Source organism: Vulpes vulpes, chromosome 5 (genome assembly GCF_048418805.1).
Source record: "Vulpes vulpes isolate BD-2025 chromosome 5, VulVul3, whole genome shotgun sequence".
Classification (NCBI taxonomy): Eukaryota; Metazoa; Chordata; class Mammalia; order Carnivora; family Canidae; genus Vulpes; species Vulpes vulpes.
The window spans coordinates 128517872-128537001 of NC_132784.1; the positions used below are offsets into that span (position 1 = coordinate 128517872).

The 19130-nt window shown below is 44.7% G+C and overlaps 1 protein-coding gene across 5 annotated transcripts in view; it reads left to right on the top strand.

The window, feature by feature from the left end:
* Positions 1–15727: 15727 nt before the first annotated feature.
* The window catches only part of NME8 (NME/NM23 family member 8), a 50594-nt gene continuing 47191 nt past the window's right edge, over positions 15728–19130 (top strand). For 3 of the 5 annotated variants that reach the window (XM_072760027.1, XM_072760029.1, XM_072760026.1), the window contains exons 1-4: positions 15745–15830; positions 16638–16677; positions 16757–16814; positions 17048–17154. In XM_072760027.1, coding sequence (XP_072616128.1) covers positions 16645–16677; positions 16757–16814; positions 17048–17154 — 198 coding nt within the window. In that variant the 5' untranslated portion in view covers positions 15745–15830; positions 16638–16644. Of the gene's footprint in view, positions 15831–16587; positions 16678–16756; positions 16815–17047; positions 17155–19130 lie in introns of those variants that run through there. The other 2 variants (XM_072760028.1, XM_025984058.2) reach the window with 2 other exon arrangements.

Sequence of the window (19130 nt, forward strand, 5' to 3'; positions counted from 1 at the left end):
TCTGAGTCAATAAGAATTGCGTATGGTATTGTATAAACTTTGCTTCTATCCCTGAAGAACAGGAGTAGGAATACCTGATATTACATGGAAATGCCCTGGGGTGGTTTACAGTGACGATTGCAAAGGGGAGGAGCACCTGGGTAGTTCAGTGGTTGAGAGTCTGCCTTCAGCTCAGTGTGTGAGCCTGGTGTCCTGGGATTGATTCCCATTACCCTCATTGGGCTCCTCGTAGGGAGCCTGCTTCTCCCCCTGCCTGTGTCTCTGCCTCTCTCTGTGTCTCTCATGAATAAATAAATAAAAATCTTAACAAAAAAAGATTGCAAAGTGGGGAGTGGGTAAGAATTACTCTTTGTAAAAAAACAAACAAACAAAAAAAACATAGAATTACTCTTTGTTAGTCATATTGATGTATGGATTACTGGTGCTCCGAGTGTGGTTCCTAGACCACCACCAGCAGGAGCAGCATCTGGGATCTTATTAAAATGCAAATTCTTGAACTCTACCTGAGACCTATTGATTCAGAAATTCTGGATGTGGAACCTAATGATAAGCCTTGTTTCAACAAGCCCTCCAGTTGTGCTGCTGATGTGGGCTAAAGTATAAGAATCAGTGCTCCAGATTAATTTGATAGATTAAAAATGGACACAAATTCTTTGACGTGAGATGGCATCTATACCCTTACGCTTCACTGTGAGTGGAATCTGTAACTGCTCCAACCAACAGAACACAGGAGAAATGACACTACTAATGTCCAGGAGTGGGCCTTATGAGACTGGAAACCTCCATTTCCTGTCCCTTGGAACACTTGCTCTTGGAGCCTGTACTGTCATGGAAGAAGTTTGACTTCCTTGCTGGGGAGAACACCTGGAGATGTCTGCAATGAACAACTGGAGATGAGGGGGAAGATGAGCCCAGAGAAGCACAGATTTCCAGCCTAGCACCGTGCATGTGAAGGAAGCTGCTTGGGTTCATCAGACCATCCAGTTGCCATGTAGATACCACCAAGTGATCCCAGTCTACATCACCTGGTGCAGAGAAATTGCCCACCCAATCCTGCCTGAATTCTTGATCCATACAACTGAGAGATATAGTGAAATGATTGTGTTAAACCACTGGATTTGGGGGGCAACTTGTTATGCAACTTGGAACAATTAGTGACTCACCACAAATGAAATTTGGGCAGATCAGTGCTGCCTAATAGAAATATAACACACAAGTCACAAACGTGAGCTACATGTCATTTAAAATTTTCTAGTTGTCAAAAAAAAAAAAAAAAAATTTTTTCTAGTTGTCATATTAAAAAAATAAAAATAAAAAGGCGAAATTGAATTTAATAACAAGCTTTATGTAACCCATTGTATCCAAAATATTATCGTTTAAAGAAATATACAAAAATTATTAATGAAAAAAATTATTAATGAGGGGTGCCTAGCTGGCTCAGTCAGTTGAGCGTCTGCCTTCGGCTCAGGTCATGGTTCTGGGGTCCTGGGATAGGGCCCAGAGTTGGGCTCCCTGCTCAGTGGGAAGCCTGCTTCTCCTTCTGCCTCTGCCTACTGCTCTCCCTGCTTGTGTTCACTGTGTCTGTCAAACAGATGAATAAAATCTTAAAAAAAAAAAAATTATGAGATTCTTTGCATTCTTTTATTCATATTGAGGTCTTCAAAATCTGGTATTTGTTTGTAGCACATCCTAATTCTGAGTGGCCACATTTCAGTAGCCACGCGTGGCTCATGGTTAATATATTAACTAATATATTAGCACAGATGGGCGTCATTCAGAGATTATCTAGACATGTACCTGAGGACCCTTTTTTTATGAGACTGGCCTTGTATCTCTCTGAAATTCACTTTCCTCATATGTAAAATGGGAATAATAGAACCTACTTCAGAGAGCCGATATAAAATTAATTGGTATTGTAGAAGTTGCAAATAGCAGTGCACAGCAAGTACAGTATCTCTCTCTCTCTCCATACATATTGGTTCCATGTCTATGGAGAACCCTGACTAATATATGTGTGACGCAAGATACCCCAGATACCATCAGCGTTTGGTTATAGAAAAATGTCACGTCATATTTTTATTAAGCAACTTATTATTGCTCCAGCCCACAGACCTGAGGGCCAGGAAGCCTTCCTCTTGCAAATCCACACACAGGACCACCAGCTGCACCACCACATGGATCTGCCCTGTCCTTCCTCTCTTGCTCATGCTCCTGGTTGTGGCAAAGTCGTCTCCCCACAAAGTGGCACAAGACTTCCAGTGTCCATGCCCCAGATCCTCTGATTCTTCCAGGGTTTACAGCCATTGAAACATGAGAGCTCTGCTGGGCTCCAGGGCCAGGGCTGGACAGAATGAATGGTCCCCTCTCCAAATCCAGCCACATGTCCTTGGCTGACCTGCAGAGCATTTCTGCCTAGGCCCAGAGTGTCTAAAACTGTCTTTCAGACTTCTGTTAGCTCCGGCTTTCATTCCATGTCTAGAATCTTTTAAGTCTCTGGATAAACTTCCCTATATGTTTCTGATCTTTTTGTCTAACCCTGTATGTTGTTGCATTTGTTGTTCTTCTCTACCTTGCCCTGCTCTGAGCACCAGGAAATGGGCCCTGATGTGCCGTGATTTGGGTTTTCTTTTTATTGGGCTCCTGGTTGGATTTGACCACTGGGAGTTACCAGCAGAAGATCCATCCAGAGGGAGGTGTGAGGATGAAGCATTCATTCTCTGCCCCTTCCCTACTTGGTCATCACAGTTCCAGCATGGCCTACAGCCCTTCTAGGCTCCAGCTGCATGGCCCTGCTCTCCCTGCCTTCGATGGGGAGTTCCAAGGTCTTTTCTTCCCTTAGTCCCTTCAGGGCTGGGCTCGGTGCTACTAGTGTCTACTTCTATCAGTATCCCTTGTTGGCTTCCTCATATCTGCTCACAGCTCTGGAAGGTGTCCTTTCATTAATGCCTCTTCAGTTTCTCCATCTAAGTTGCATTCTCTTTCCTGCAAAGAAGCTGGAAGATGGGACATCTGGGTGGCTCAGTGATTGAGCTCAGGTCATGATCCCGGGGTCCTGGGATCAAGTCCCATGTTGGGCCACATGGGGAGCCTGCTTCTCCCTCTGCCTATGTCTTTCTCTGTGTCTCTCATGAATAAATAAATACGTAAATAATCTTAAAAAAAAAAAAAAGGAAGCTGATTAATAGTCCATAAGAACTTGAATCCATTCTTTAGGGCAGAGTGGGAGGGTAACCTTCCCTTCTCATTTTCTTGGGCTACCCTGACTCCAACTGACTAAGGGATAGGCAAGGATAGGTAGGGAGAGATAGACAGGGGGCTCTGTGCTCAGGCTCAGAGAAATCCCCAAAATGCTGAGATGTAAGGAAACCAGAGATAAGGGAGTAGAGCAGACCACCTGGTCCCTGATGTTAGGGAATATTTTTCTTTGGTGGCTACAATGTAATCACGGAAAATAACCAGACCACAAAGAAGTCAGTCATTAAGGCTGTTATCAATAGTCCTTGCTCAAACCAAGACAACACCAGAATCTCAGGGCCACGAGCTTCCCAGTCAGCTCCCAGTAGAAGACTGCCACTCCCAGCCCCCAGTGGCAACCTGTCGGGACCCTCTCACCCGAGAGTCTTCTCTGGATCCCCGCTTAATAAACTTCTCTCCCTTTACTTACTCGCCTTTGTCTGTGAGATTCATTCTTCAACTCCATGAGACAAGAGCCTCATGGAGGCTCTTCAAGACGTCCTCCTCCCCTTCTCATGAAAGAAAAGATTTGGGATCCCTGGGTGGCACAGCGGTTTGGCGCCTGCCTTTGGCCCAGGGCGCGATCCTGGAAACCCGGGATCGAATCCCACGTCAGGCTCCCAGTGCATGGAGCCTGCTTCTCCCTCTGCCTGTGTCTCTGCCTCTCTCTCTATGTCTCTATAAATAAATAAACAAAATCTTAAAAAAAAAAAAAAAAAAAAGACAGTTGGAAACTTCCTGAGGCATGTCACCCATATCCCATCCTGGGGGAGGGGGGGGTCATTTGTGGGCTATCAGCTTGTGCTTTGTCCTCAGCTAGCCCTCGGTGGCACTGATTAGTCTTCTCCTTCTACTTTGTCATCCTCAAATCCCTGAATTCATGGTCTTCCCTCCAGTTCTGATACTTCTTTTCCACCCCTCATGTGAAAGGCATCATTCACTCAGCCAAATCTGAAATTTTAGAGCTTTCAGCGGCTTCTCCTCCTCGCTCACCCCTGGAAAGGGCTACGTCCCAAAGTCCTATTGATACTCCCCCTCAAATATTTCATGAGTCTTTTTTTGCCCCTTGCCTGTGGTCTCTGCCTTCACTTGGGCCCGTAGCCTAGGGCTCCTGGATTGCTACGACAGATTTCTGTCTTATTATTGATGAGGAAACAGAAAGCTAGCTGAGGGAAAAAGGAGAAGTTGACACCCCACAACCCCCGCCCCCCCAAGGTGGGATATGTGTGACATTCCTCATGCACTCCTGGCTGCCCTGAAGGTAAGGGAAGGAAAAACAAATAGTTAACTTATAGAAATCACAGTCCTGCAAGACATAGTCTCCCTCAATTTACAAATGTCTTGGTAATCTACAAGAAAAAAAGCAATTTTTATCAGTAATTTAGCTTCCAAAAGGAAATGTAGATACAATTATAACTTGCAGCCCATTGGTAGATACTTGAAGTGGACAGAATGTAATGTTCCTCCCTCCAGGAAGCTCCCAACTATATATATATATATATTTAAGATTTTATTTATTTATTCATGAGAGACACACGGAGAGAGGCCGAGACACAGGCAGAGGGAGAAGCAGGATCCCTGTGGAGAGCCAGACGTGGGACTCGACCTCAGGACCCTGGGATCACTGAAGCAAAGGCAGATGTTCAACCACTGAACCACCCAGGTGCCTCCCAACTCTGTTAAAGTAAATACCTTGCTAAAAGGGAAAACACCCTTAACTTGACAATGACAAGGCCTGTAGTATCTCAAAGGTCTTTAGCATAAGAAAGTTCTTCTGAAAACCTCTGCCTTCCTTCTCCCCCAACTCCCGAGTAGGTAATCCGTCACTCCTCACAATCCCCAGGGCCGCAGCTCTTCCTGACCTCCGGGCCTCCCCCTGTGCTTAATCAAACCACTACTTTGCACCAAAGATGCCTCAAGAACTCTTTCTTGGAGGGATCCCTGGGTGGCTGAGCGGTTCAGCGCCTCCCTTCGTCCCAGGGCGTGATCCTGGAGACCGGGATCGAGTCCCACGTCAGGCTCCTTGCATGGAGCCTGCTTGTGTTTCTGCCTCTCTGTCTCCCATGAATAAATAAAATTAAAAAAAAAACAAACAATTCTTTTTTGGTCCTTGGCTCCAGATCTCACCCCACCAAACCTCACCTATGTTCCAAAACTGCATCCTTATCTCTGGCTTCACTTCCCCAACCACATTTACTCCAATTGTCACACTGGTTTTCTGAGTTTTCTGTTTGTTTTTTTGTTTTAGAATTGAAACCTTTTTAAGTCATCATCTGTTGTAAATCTTCCCATTTTCAATGTGGGGAAGTTTCACAGTTTTCCCATAAAGCCACAGGCATTACTGAGCTGTGGGATCTCCCGCATGTTATGTAAATGAGGCTCCTGCTCCTGCTCCGGGGGATATTTTAGCATTATAATGAGGTAAAGGTAGTTGTGGGGCTTTCCAGAGGTCACTCTCCCGTCCTTCTACGCAGGCCTGAGTCAGGAGTTCAGCTCTGACTGGTCTGAAAGGGTGGACAGGCTGGACGGGCCAGATGTCTTGTCAGAGCAGTTGGTTTTGCTCGAGGGGATTTTGCTTTCCCTGTGCCTTGAGTTAAGAGCTAAGCTGGAAAGAAGATCCTAAGGAACAATGTGTGACAAAGGTCAGTGAGTACAAGCAGATGAGCAGGAAAGGTCCATCTTGGGGGTAGGGGACAGATTGGGTAAAACTATAGGTTACAGATAGAGACTTTTGAATGTTGGTTTTAGAACCAGGGAAACTTCAAGATACTTGAAATAGAAATAATTTTCGGGGGTACCTGGGTGGCTCAGTGGCTTAAGCGTCGACCTTCAACTCGGGTCATGATCCCAGAGTCCTGGGATTGAGGCCCACCTTGGGCTCCCTAACCCGAGGGGAGCCTGCTTCTCCCTCTCCCTCTGCTCCTCCCCCTGCTCATTATTTTTCTCTCTCTCTCAAATAAGTAAATAAAATCTTTAAAAAAGAGAGAGAGAGAGAGAGAAATAAGTTGTGAAAACACACCAGAAAAGTCACTAAAAACATAAGATATTGAATAAATTTATAAACTAGAGAAGAACAGGATATAGAAATATTGTAATATTTCTTTAGGCCACGCTGGAAGGAATGCAGCTCTTCAGCTCCTCCCATCTGAGGCTTGTTCCCTTTCTCTGTGCCCTCTCACCTCTTCAAGGGCTATTACTTCTTCGACCATGGCTCTTCTTAATTTTACTTATTTTTAAAATTCATTTTCAAAGATTTTATTTATCTGACAAGAGAGTGTGCGCACATGAGCCACAGTAGGGGCAGGGGGAGAGGGAGATGCAGACTCCCTGCTGAATAGGGAGCCAGATGCGGGACTGGATCCCTGGATCCCAGGATCACGACCTGAGCCAAAGGCAGGTGCTTACCTGACTGAGCCACCCAGGTGCCCCCTGCTGTCCTGATGTTTAAAAATCACCATTCAAATACAGTGTAGTAAACTTCCATTTTATTGAAAAGAAACCAGCCCTCCACCACCCACATTCCTTTGGCGACTGTCCCTTCACTTCATCCTTAAGTTTCTGCAAAGAGATGTTGGTTCTCTTGGCCTCCACTTTCTGACTTGACATTCTCTCTTCAAGTGATTTTCCCCAGACCACTCCACTGAAAACACTGTCATCCACCTTGACTTCTTTGTTGTTCAATGCTGTTCATAGTGAGCAGCATTTAATTTGACCATTTTGTTTTGTTTTGTTTGACCACTTTATAGCATTTGGCAATATAGACAAATGTTGGCTTTACCTTGTCTCATCCTTTGATTTCTATGATAGCACCTGCCTTTGGTTTTTCTATCATTTTAGCTATGCTTTCTCAATTTCCTTCTTTAGCTTCCCTTTTCTTTTCCTATATGTTAATGGTCCTAGTGTACCCCTTTGGGGCTTCACTTTCTCAAATGCCATACTTTCCTGGACCATTAATTCTACTCCAACGTCCAATGTCCTTTTTCTTTTTCTTTTTTTTAAATATTTAATTTATTTATTTACGAGAGACACACAGAGAGAGGCAGAGACACAGGCAGAGGGAGAAGCAGCCTAGCCTCCCTGCAAGGAGTCTGATGCGGGACTTGATCCCAGGACCCCAGGATCATGTCCTGAGCCAAAGGCAGACACTCAAACCGCTGAGCCACCCAGGCGTCCTTCCAATATTCTCAATATGCTATTTGTCTGCACATCTCTAGCTCCTGCCCAGATATTTTGTGGATATCTTGATTTTCTATCCAGTAGTCTCTAATGTGTTATGCACACCTTCCTTGAGGTATGCAAAAAAATGTATATAGTTCCAGGAGAAGAAGTTAGGTATTGCTAATTGCATTTATTTTCTCATCTGAAAAATAAAGATATTATGCTTTGTTAATATTTATATATTCGTTATCAGCAGTGTCCTCAGTGGCTTCTTTGTCTTCTCATTTCTGTGTTGCAAAGTACATGCTTTATCTCTAGGTTCCAACCACCCACATAGATGCAAAGGCATAGGGAAGCTCAAGTTCTGCTGAGTATTTCTTTTTTTTTTTTAAATTTTTTATTTATTTATGATAGTCACAGAGAGAGAGAGAGAGGCAGAGACACAGGCAGAGGGAGAAGCAGACTCCATGCACCGGGAACCCGATGTGGGATTCGATCCCGGGTCTCCAGGATCGCGCCCTGGGCCAAAGGCAGGCGCCAAACCGCTGCGCCACCCAGGGATCCCTCTGCTGAGTATTTCTTATAGAGAGATGGTCACACATGGGCACATCCCAGCTATGTGTGGCCCCTGATTCCCCTCTCACCTTTCACCCTTCACTCCTGAGCTTCAACAAATCCTAAATCCGATTATTATTCCTGAATGACGGTGGCAGGCTCATATGTCCACTCTAAAACAACTCACGGGGACGCCTGTGTGGCTCAGGGTTTGAGGATCTGTCTCTGGCTTAGGTCGTGATCCTGGGGTCTTGAGATTGTGTCCTGCACCAGGCACCCCGCGGGGAGCCTGCTTTTCCCTCTGCCTGTGTCTCTGCCTCTCTCTGTGTCTCTCATGAATAAATAAATAAAATCTTTAAAACAACTCATGGACGTATAGTTGCAGAATATCATTTATCTTTACTTAATATATTCTATAGTGTTGGCCAAGAGTTACCACGGTGCTCCAAGTGGCTTGGGACACAAGTGTGTTGTCAATCCAGACCAACTGAGATCAGGCCATTCTATACCTGTCACATTATTACCCAAGCTATTAATTTCATTGAAAAATAACAAAAGAATGATGATCATAAAAGGGTACAATCTTTGCAGTGCCTTTTGTAGCATAGAGGGTACCTATGAAAATATTTTTTTCCATATAGACTTTCACTGGTTATCTCATGGGAAAGCTTTTTTTCATTTTGCAAAAGGAAAGTGTTTCAAATTTGAAAACACGTGCTCATCAGTATTTTGCTATCTAACAGATATATTTTAAAACATAACCAACATTATCTGTTCAAGAATAGTGTGATAGTTTAGAGCAGTGGGAAGACTACTACTTCTCAAAACACTTTATGATACGGAGATAAAAGTGCATGAAAACTGGTATTTAGGGACGCCTGGGTGGCTCAGTGGTTGAGCATCTGCCTTCGGTTCAGGAGGTGACCCCGGAATCCAGGATGGAGTCCTGCATCAGGCCCCTGCATGGAGCCTGCTTCTGCCTCTGCCTATGTCTCTGCCTCTCTCTATATATCTCTCATGAGTAAAAATTAAAATCTTTAAAAGAAAAAAACAACTGGTATTTTGGCATGCTTCTTTATTTAACATGATTTTTTTTAAAAAAGATTATATTTATTCATGAGAGACACAGAGAGAGGCAGAGACATAAGCAGAGGGAGAAGCAGGCTCCATGCAGGGAGCCCAATGTGGGACTCCAATCCGGACTTGATCCCGGACCCCAAGATCACGCCCTGAGCCAAAGGCAGATGCTCAACCACTGAGCCATCCAGGCAACCCTATTTAACATGATTTTAATGGTGAAAGTGGCCAAGCATTCACTCATATTTGGAGTCTGGCAAGTTGTGAATGAATTGCAACTATAAATTGGCCATGAATGTGAGTCTGGCAAAAATCAGTGAAAACATTTTGTAAAAATCTATTGGCTATGTGGAATTTTCAATAGAGTATTGTATACTTTGTAATTATTTGTTACTTGTCACTACACATTATTTTTATTTATGGCGTAAAATGTATAATAATTTTTTTTGTATAATAATTTGTGATCATTTCCAAGAGAGCTTGTTAACATTTACCAGCACACCACCACTCATTATGACTCAGATGCCACTAGCTAGTTCTTCCACTCTCCCAACCTGCCTTTCCTTCCTCGTCTTACTTAAGAAACATAACTTTAAGTGAATATAGCAAGAAATATGATGTGTGGAAAATAAAATTGCAATTGCCTTAAAAATCAGTGCCTGAACTGCAGAGGAATAGTAAGCATTGTGGTTTATTGAGACTCTCTGAGTCTTTGAGCCAGGTGGAAGAAGGGATATTCAAAGACTCATCCTGATTAATTTTAAGAAAGCAGATTAGTTCGGATTTAAAGGCTGCACAGAATGAGTTTCCCAATCCACACCTACCAATCTTGCAGTTCCCAGTCGGTTATAGTAATAATAGGTTCTTTCAATCTGAGTTTTTAATACTGAGTTTTCATTATTCTCAGATTCTTAATTTTGTCATGGGAAAAGAGAATGTACGCTTCACTATTACTAGATGACATTTAAAATTGGAATTCAGAATCTGGAATTTTTTTATCTAAAAAAAGACAGGATAAATAAATTAAAAGTTGCATAAATTTATCCTAGATAGACTAGTTTGACTCTATCACTAGCTAAAGTGATGAATTAAAGTAAGTCCTTAAACTATTTTCTTTACAGTCTACCTAATTACAGACTACTTTATAGTCTACCTGGACCAGATTGCTTGAATTAAAAAAAATAAGAGTTTTGTATGTTATTAGAGAGTTCTTCCCCAGTAAAAGTGAACACAAAAAAATTTCCCAGATTAAGCCAGCCACTCACCCTGTCTATAAAAATAGAGCCAGTCTCACTCCAAGGTTAACAGAAAGAACTTCATTATGGGGGGGGGGGGGCGGGGGGGGGGGGAAACACCTAGGTGGCTCAGTGGTTGAGCATCTGCCTTGGGTTGGGTTGAGATCCAAGGGTCCTGGGATCTACTCCCGCATTGGGGGGATTCCCACAGGGGAACAGGGTGTGATCCTGTGACCCTGGATGAGTCCCACTTCGGGCTCCCTGCATGTAGCCTGCTTCTCCCTCTGCCTGTGTCTCTGCCTCTCTCTCTCCCGCCCCCCGCCATGAATAAATAAAATCTTTAAAAAAATAGATAAAATGAAATCTGATTTAAAAAAAAACCACACCATTTGGTTTTCTTTTTTTTTTTTCAGTGCATTCTCAGCCCATGCTGCTTTATTGCCAATACACACACACACACACACACACACACACACACACACACACACAGGTGCAGAGTTTCCAACTTGTACAGCAGTCCCCTTTTACATCAAAGAATAAAATTTCTGAAATCCCAAGGATGCATAGATTAAAAAGCTGCCTTTTGTAATACTTATAAACATTCAATGAAATTCTTTTTAACATTATGTACCAATGGTGCAGTGAAAAAATGCAGAACAGCAAGTACAAACAGCAACAACTGTACTTATAGGACAATAAATAAAAACAGGTGAATCACACTGTGACTCTGTAAGCGACTAGGCCCCTCCCAGGTTTTATGTTACATGATTGAAAAATAATTTTTTTTGAGAGACACAAACAAAGGCAGAGGGAGAAGCAGGCTCCCCACGGGGAGCCTGATGAGGGACTTGATGCCAGAACTCCGGGATCACACCCTGAGCCACCCAGGCGTCCCGAAAAATAAATTTTTAAAAGTCATTTTAACTTGTTTTCTTTGCTGTAGGATTTCACTCCAAACACCTTTGGGATTGTTTTAAGTGTAAATGGTAACTTTCCAGTAGTTCAGAACTGAAGTAGACTTACAGTCATTGCAGTGTTTAGACTCCACTTAAGTACAGGAAGTAAATACTATATCTCATATGTGAATTTTCTCTGCCACGTACTGATTACATCCGCCAACTAATGAAACCAGTAAAGATAGAATAAGAGTTTCTCTCTGTTCCCATTATTCCACAAAAGCATATAGTTTAAATACCAAACAAACATCACAGATTTCTCTAGGAATTTTTACTTCTCAACCTCCTTTAAAATCAAAAGAATTATAAGGTTACTGACAATTTTCAAAAGGTTTTATCTCCTTTGGTGATAGTTTGCCATGCCATCAATTTTCCTCTTTCCAGGGGTAAGAATGGTATTCTGAGTAATACATTATCACCAGTCCTTAACAGTGATAGTCTTGGCACTTACCTTAAAACCACCCATCCAGGGGGAAAAAAACAAAACAAAACAAAAACAAAAACAAACATTTGGTTTTCAACATGAAACTTAAAACAATAATGTAGTTAGGACTAAAACCAGGTTGGGGTTGACTGAGTCCTCGCTGGCTTGAGCACAGGCTTCCAGCCCCCCTGGGCTCAGGACGTTTTGATTCTAGAAGTGCCTTCCTGATTCTCCTCAACAAGAAGACCAAACAAGCTTATTGCAAAATGAACAGCATTTCAAGAAGGGTCCATATCCTTGAACTGGGCCCCCAATCCGAGCTGGAAACCCCGTCGGGGGGTGGGGCCCGAGGCACCACTCAGATTTTCAGAGGCTAATCCCAAACGGAGCAGCTTTATTTCCGGACAGAAATAGTTCCATTAAAAAAAAAAAAAAAAAAAGAAAGAAATAGTTCCATTTAGGCACTGAGGTGGGCACTTGACGGGATGAGCACTGGGTGTTATTCTATATGTTGACAAATTGAACACCAATAAAAATAAATTTATATTAAAAAAAAGGCTGCCAATGTGACCCCCCCCCCCCCAATAAAAAAGAAAGTAATAGTTCGTTTAAATGAAATCTGTGGGCAGCTTGGGTGGCTCAGCAGTTAGTTTAGCACTGCCTTCAGCCCAGGGTGTGATCCTGGGGACCTGGGATTGAGTTCCACATCGGGCTCCCTGCATGGAGCCTGCTTCTCCCTCTGCCTGTGTCTCTGCCCCTCTCTCTATCTGTGTGTCTCTCATGAATAAATAAATAAATAAATAAATAAATAAATAAATAAATAAAATATTTAAAAAAAGAGAGAACCTCATTATGGGGGCAGTGGGAAAAATAAGTAAGGCCACTGGAGTGGCAGTGGCTAAGGATGGCTCACAAGCATCATCTCTGATAATTATTTACTGCAGAAAGTAAGAAAACTTGAGCAAAGTTTGATTTTTAAGTGAAGTTAAAAATCATAAATTCACAGGGGAGGCATGAGATGAAAAGTCAGCAGATTAATTTCCAGCCAACATGATTGAGCAAGCTAGTGCAGAAAGTTGTCTGGTGTAGGTCTAAACATGTAGAAATACTGAATAAAATAATGCAATTAAAAATACAACAATTTTTAATTTAGTTGAAAACTAAGAGAAAGAAATATACAGGAAAGAAAAGACAAAAGGCAAATCTGAATTCGTAGAGGTGAGCACACTTGAAACGAGGATTCATTTTGGAGTGTTAGAATGGAGAACAAGCGATGTCTGGGTGGTTCAGTGGTTGGGTATCTGCCTTTGCTCAGGGTGTGATCCCGGGGTCCTGGGATCCAGTCCCACATCAGGCTCCCTGCACAGAGCCTGCTTTTCCCTCTGCCTATATCTTTGCCTCTCTCTCTCTCTCATGAATAAATAAATAAAATCTTAAAAAAAAAAAAAAAGAATGTAGAACAAGCCTTAATAGGTGTCCACACACTAGGGCCTCAGTGTCCAGGTTTCAACTTCCATATTCAAAGTTAGCTGCAACTACCTGTATGCTGCTGGAAATAAAGATGGACTGGCTCATTTCTGAAATGGGATTATATCCACCTCCCCCCTCCATGGGCTTAGTGGCAGGAGCAAGGATGCTGGCCATCCATGGGAATTCTTTATTTTAGTTTTTAAAAAAGATTTTATGTATTTATTTGAGAGAGAGAGTGCACATGATAGAGAGAGAGAGTGAGCGGTAGGGAAGGGGGCAAAGGAAGAGAGAGAAGCAGACCTCCCCCCCGCCCCCCCCCCAGCAGGGAGACTGATATGGGGCTGGATCCCAGGATCCTGACCTGAGCAGAAGGCAGGCACTGAACCAACTGAACCACCTAGGCAAACCGACCCTTAGGAGTTCTATTTAAATAAAAAAAAAAAAAAAAAAAAAAAAAACACTGATAAGAAATTCAGGTTCAAGAATTGTGCTATCCTTAGATGTGGATTTAGATTTTCAGCTAAGTAAGATAGGAAATACAAACTAAGAAATTAATGAATATTCAACGTATCTGGTACCCTAAATACTGTTGGGCCAAGCAAAGGCATATGGGAAGCAGGTATGCTTCTACAGCGCTGGCACAGAGGCTCACAGGAAAAGTGATCCCTCCAAAACATGAGCTCATAGTCAAAAGTGACAACAGGAAAAGAAAAAAGATCACCAAGGATAGCCAGCTGACCCAGCAAATTGTAGCCTAAGACTAAGAGAAAATAGAGCAAGTTGAAAAAGATGTTATGTGCAAAGGACAGAATTCGTATGCCAAAAAAAAAGTATATGCTTTAAGAAAAAGTTACTGAGCCTTGGTGGCTCAGTCTGTTAAGAGTTGCATCTCTGGCTGGCTCAGCGGTTTAGCATCTGCTTCGGTCCTGTGCGTGACCCTGGGGTCTCGGGATCGAGTCCCGGGATCGAGTGCCGCGTAGGGCTCCCTGCCAGGAGCCTGCTTCTCCCTCTGCCCGTGTCTCTGCCTCTCTCTCTCTCTCTCTCTCTGTGTCTCTCATGAATAAATAAAAATCTAAGAAAAACAAACAAACAAACATGAGTCTGTCTGTTTGCCTTGGGCTGATGTAATGATCCCCAGGTCCTGGAGTGGAGCTGGAGGTGGGCTCCCTGCTCAGGGGAGAGCCTCTTTCTCCTTGGCCCACCCCCCAGGTCTCTCTCTCAAATAAAATCTTTTTTTTTTTGGAAAAAGTTACTTTATATGTATATATATATATATGTATATATATATATTTAAAGATTTTCTTTATTTATACATGAGGGTCACACAGAGAGAGGCAGAGACACAGAGAGAGGGAGAAGCAGGCTCCTGTGGGGATCCCCATGCAGGACCTAGTCCCAGGACCCCAGTATTACCACCTGAGCCCAAAGTAGACGCTCAACCGCTGAGCCACCCAGGCTGCCCTAAAAAATATTCCTTTTTTTTTTTTTTTTTAAGATTTATTTATCCAAGAGAGAGAAAGAAAGAAAGAGAGAGAGGGAGAGACAGGCAGAGGGAGAAGCAGGCTCCATGCAAGGTGCCTGACGCGGGACTCGATCCCGAGACCCCCTGGTCACGCCCTGAGCCGAAGACAGGCGCTAAACCGCTGAGCCACCCGGGCAGCCCAAATTAATGCATTTTTTAAAAAATTATTTATTTATTCATAAGAGACACACACACACACACACACAGAGGCAGAGACACGGGCAGAGGGAGAAGCAGGCTCCAGGCAGGGAGCCCGACGCAGGACTTGATCCCGGGACCCCGGGGTCACGACCTGGGGCAAGGCAGATGCTAAACCGCTGAGCCACGCGGGGCTGCCCTAAAAAAATATTCCTGATATAAATTCTACGAATGAAATTCTACATCATGAAATTAAAAAGACTTGCACGCCGACGTTATAAAAGACCAGGAAAGACGGTCCGAAGAAACTCGCAGGTTGGAGGAGACCGAGACCTGACAGCTGAGCGTAATAGGGCAGGGACTCTGCGTTGGGTCCTCGGCTCCTCGGCCAGAAAAAGGCCGTTCAGGGGCAAAGGAAGCTGGGACGAGGCCCCCAGAGTAGCTCCGTAACCTTAGTGTCCCGGCTCCAAGGATCCCCGGACTGTGGTCCTGAACGATGCCGACCGGGGCGGAAGCTCAGGGAAGGGCGTGCGCGAGCTCTTAGAATTATTATTTCTAAATAACAGAAGGAGGAGAAGGCAAAGAGGAGGAGGAGGAGGAGGAGGGTCGGGGCAGAGGCCGCGGGCAGGCTGCGCCGGGCTTCCGCGAGCCCCCGCAGCCCGAGGCGCATCCACCTGCGGCTCTAGGCGGGCGGGCGGTGCGGGCGCGGAGCCCGGGGGAGCGGCGAGCAAGCCCCGCCGGCCGCACTGCGCAGGCGCCGGGACTGTGGGTTCCCCGGCCCGGGGCTCCTCGCGCTTCTGGGCCTGCGCACTGGGGCCGGGGAGCGGCGAGCAAGCCCGCGGGCGCCGGCCGCACTGCGCAGGCGCCGGTACTGTCGGTTCCCAGGCCCGGGGCTCCTCGCGCTTCTGGGCCTGCGCACTGGGGCCGGGGAGCCTCGAGGCCCCGCCCCCGCGGCGCCGGAGGGGCGGCCGCAGACGTTGGCCCCTCCCCCTCCTGCGGCCCGCGGGTCCCGCGTCGCGGTCCCGCCTCCACCGCTGGGCAGGCACCTGCTGGGCGCCCAGGTAGTCGCCGCGGTTGCATCGAGCGCAGCAAGGCCACGGGCCTGGTCCAGGGGGCTGGTTTGGATGCTCGGGGCTGTGCCTTCTGGTCCCGGGTAGCTAAGCAGGTCCTCACCTGCTGTCCCGGGCTTGCTGGAGCCTCGGCACCCCCGCTGCATGTGGCTGCCGGGTCGCGAACCGCTCCTCGGTCTTGCGCTGGGTCCGCCGTCACGCGCGGGCGCACCCACGCCGAGCGCCCCTGTCCCCGCGGGGCGGGCGGTCTGGGGTTCAGCGGATTTCGCGCTGCGCGTGCTGCATGCTGTGCCCAGGGCCGCACTAGGGTCTCCTAAGAATGGGACCTCGGGCGCCCGGGAGCGTGGCCATAGGCGGTTAGCACGTCCCGAACAAAGAAAATAGAAACCCCGGGGCAGCCCGGGGGGCTCAGCGGTTTAGCGCCGCCTTCAGCCCACGGCGTGACCCTGGAGACCCGGGATCGAGTCCCACGTCGGGCTCCCTACGTGGAGCCTGCTTCTCCCTCTGCTTGTGTCTCTGCCTCTCTCTCTCTCTCAGTCTCGCGTGAATAAATAAATAAAAATTAAAAAAAATGCATTAATTCGGGATGCCCTGGTAGCTCAGCGGTTTAGTACCTGCCTTCAACTCAGGCCGTGATCCCAGAGTCCTGGAATCGAGTCCCACCTCCGGGTCCCTGCATGGAGCCCCCAGGGAAAATTTCTACAGGACTTGAAGATACTGCTTTAAGGCCTAGGGATTAACATCATTTACATTTTCTCGCAAACGTTTTCTGCTTTTCTTCTCTTTTTCATGTCCTAGTGGCTAAATGGCAGGCAAAAAGCGAGAGATCCAGCTACAGGTGAGCATGACCTATCAACAGTCTTTACTTGGGGGCGTTGGTCCTTAAACACCCCTGTACAGTGCGGGCCTTTTTGCAGGCAGTCGTGAATAGTCAGAGCCTGTGGGATGAGATGTTGCAGAACAAAGGCCTAACAGGTACTGAGGCTCACCTGGTCGTCCAGCAGTTCGGAGTTGGGCCCAGGGCACCCCGGGGCACCCCAACACAGAGCGCATCTCCCCACTAACTAAAAACCCGCTGCATCAGTGTCCCCGCCCTAGTATCGGGATAAGCTGCTATTCGATTCATTCATTCATTCATTCATTCATTCATTCATTCATTCATTTAATTCTTTTGACTGTGTTTTTTCCTAAACATTATCATCTTCTAGTGATCGATGTTTACCAAGCCTGGTGTGGACCTTGCAAAGCAATGCAACCTTTATTCAGGAAGTTGAAAAATGAGCTGAACGAAGATGAACTTCTGCATTTTGTTGTAGTAAGGATTTCGTTTCCATTAAACAGTTATTTTCTTGATACTTCCAAATGTTTAAGTATTGTTTTTAAGGATGGTCTTTTTTTTTTTTTTTTTTTAAGATTTTAAAAAATTTATTCGTTCATGAGAGACAGAGAGAGAGAGGCAAAGACACAGGCAGAGGGAGAAGCAGGCTCCAGGCAGGGAGCCCAACGTGGGACTCAATCCCGGGACCCCAGGACCACACTTGGGCTGAAGGCAGGGGCCAAACTGCTGAGCCACCCAGGGATCCCCTTTAAGGATGGTCTTAAACAGCCTGCCAACTCTTCAGAAAAAGACCATATTTACTTGGCAGTTTTACTGTATAATTTAGTTCTAGTGGATCTGAGAATGATGATTTTTATCCCAGTTCCTGTAGTGTTGAGGTTGTTTACCATGGTTGCGAACACCAGAAAGGATGTGTGTCTATTGACCTGTTTCTTTTCATCTGATTGTGTGTTCAGTGTGTGTCTTTTAGAATAAGGGCTGCAGGTGCTGTTCTGGTTTGCGTTGGGAAGGTCTCTGGGCACTTAACCCAGTTACTGATTTTCCAGAAGTAGTGATTTTCCCCTCACTTATCACCCAGATGTGCTGAGGGATTAAAATATTATAACTAAACTTACTGTATTGATTATTCAATTTGCCCCATATCGGCTTATCAGCTGCATAGAGTTTTGTTGTCTAATATGATGGCCAGTCGACACAAGTGGCTTTTGAGTACTTGAAAATGTGGCTAGTGTGACTGAGGAACTGAATGTTTAATTTTATTTAATTTGAATTTATTATTTATTTATTTATTTTTAATAATAAATTTATTTTTTATTGGTGTTCAATTTGCCAACATACAGAATAACACCCAGTGCTCATCCCGTCAAGTGCCCCCCTCAGTGCCCGTCAATTAATTTGAATTTAAATTAAAAAACTGATGATCAATTCAGAAATTATAGAACTTTTTAAGTTGTGTGGGACAACTTCGGCATGCACATTGACTTTTTTTGACTATACATTTTATGAAATCGAATTACAAATCAATGACTATACATTTTATGAAATCGAATTACAAATTTAGCATGCAAATTGCGATGTACTCTACATGGAAAATACACACAAGATTTTGGAGACTTAGTATGGAAAAAGGAAAATGAAATATTAATATTTCTGCACTGAGTACATGTTGAAGTGATCGTAATTTGGATTAAGTAAAATACATTTTTACATTATTCTTCCTTGTTTTTCTTTCGTCTTTAAGTGTGGTTACTAGAGAATTTAAAAATATATGTGTGGCCACATTCTATTTCTACTGGACAGAAATAAGTCCAAACCACCCTAGACCTAAGGTGCAGAAGCACATAACTGATTTCATATCTTTACTCTTTACACCTAAAATGCATAGTCCCCCGAAGCAAACATGAAACCCCAACTCATTGCATGTTTTCATGTGTAGATTACAACACAGCTCCTCTGGCTGACAGGGCTGAGGGACCCTCTCTGGGCTTCTTCACAGTAATTGAAGAACCTCCAGAAATCCCAGTTTGTAAACAATCGCCTTAGGTTGCAAAACCCATCTTGGAGAGAAGACCCTACCAGATGGTCTCCTGACAGCAGGCCCAAGGGGTGCGAGGTTAATATAGAGGAACACACTAGTATTAAATATATAATTGTTTATAATCAATGTAGGACAACTTGAATTTGTTTTTTCCTCCCAAGTTTTTATTTAAATTCTAGTTAGCTAACATACAGTGTAATAGTAGTTTCAGGTGTAGGGTTTAGTGAGTCCTCATGTACATACAACATGCACTGCTCCTCACGAGTGCCCTCCTCAATACCTGTCACCCATCTTGCCCATCTCCCACAGAGATAACTTCTTTATCTATTAATCAGATGATGGACATTTGATTCTTTCCAGAATTTAGCTACTGTTGATACTACTGCTGTAAACCTCAGGGTGTATGTATACCTTC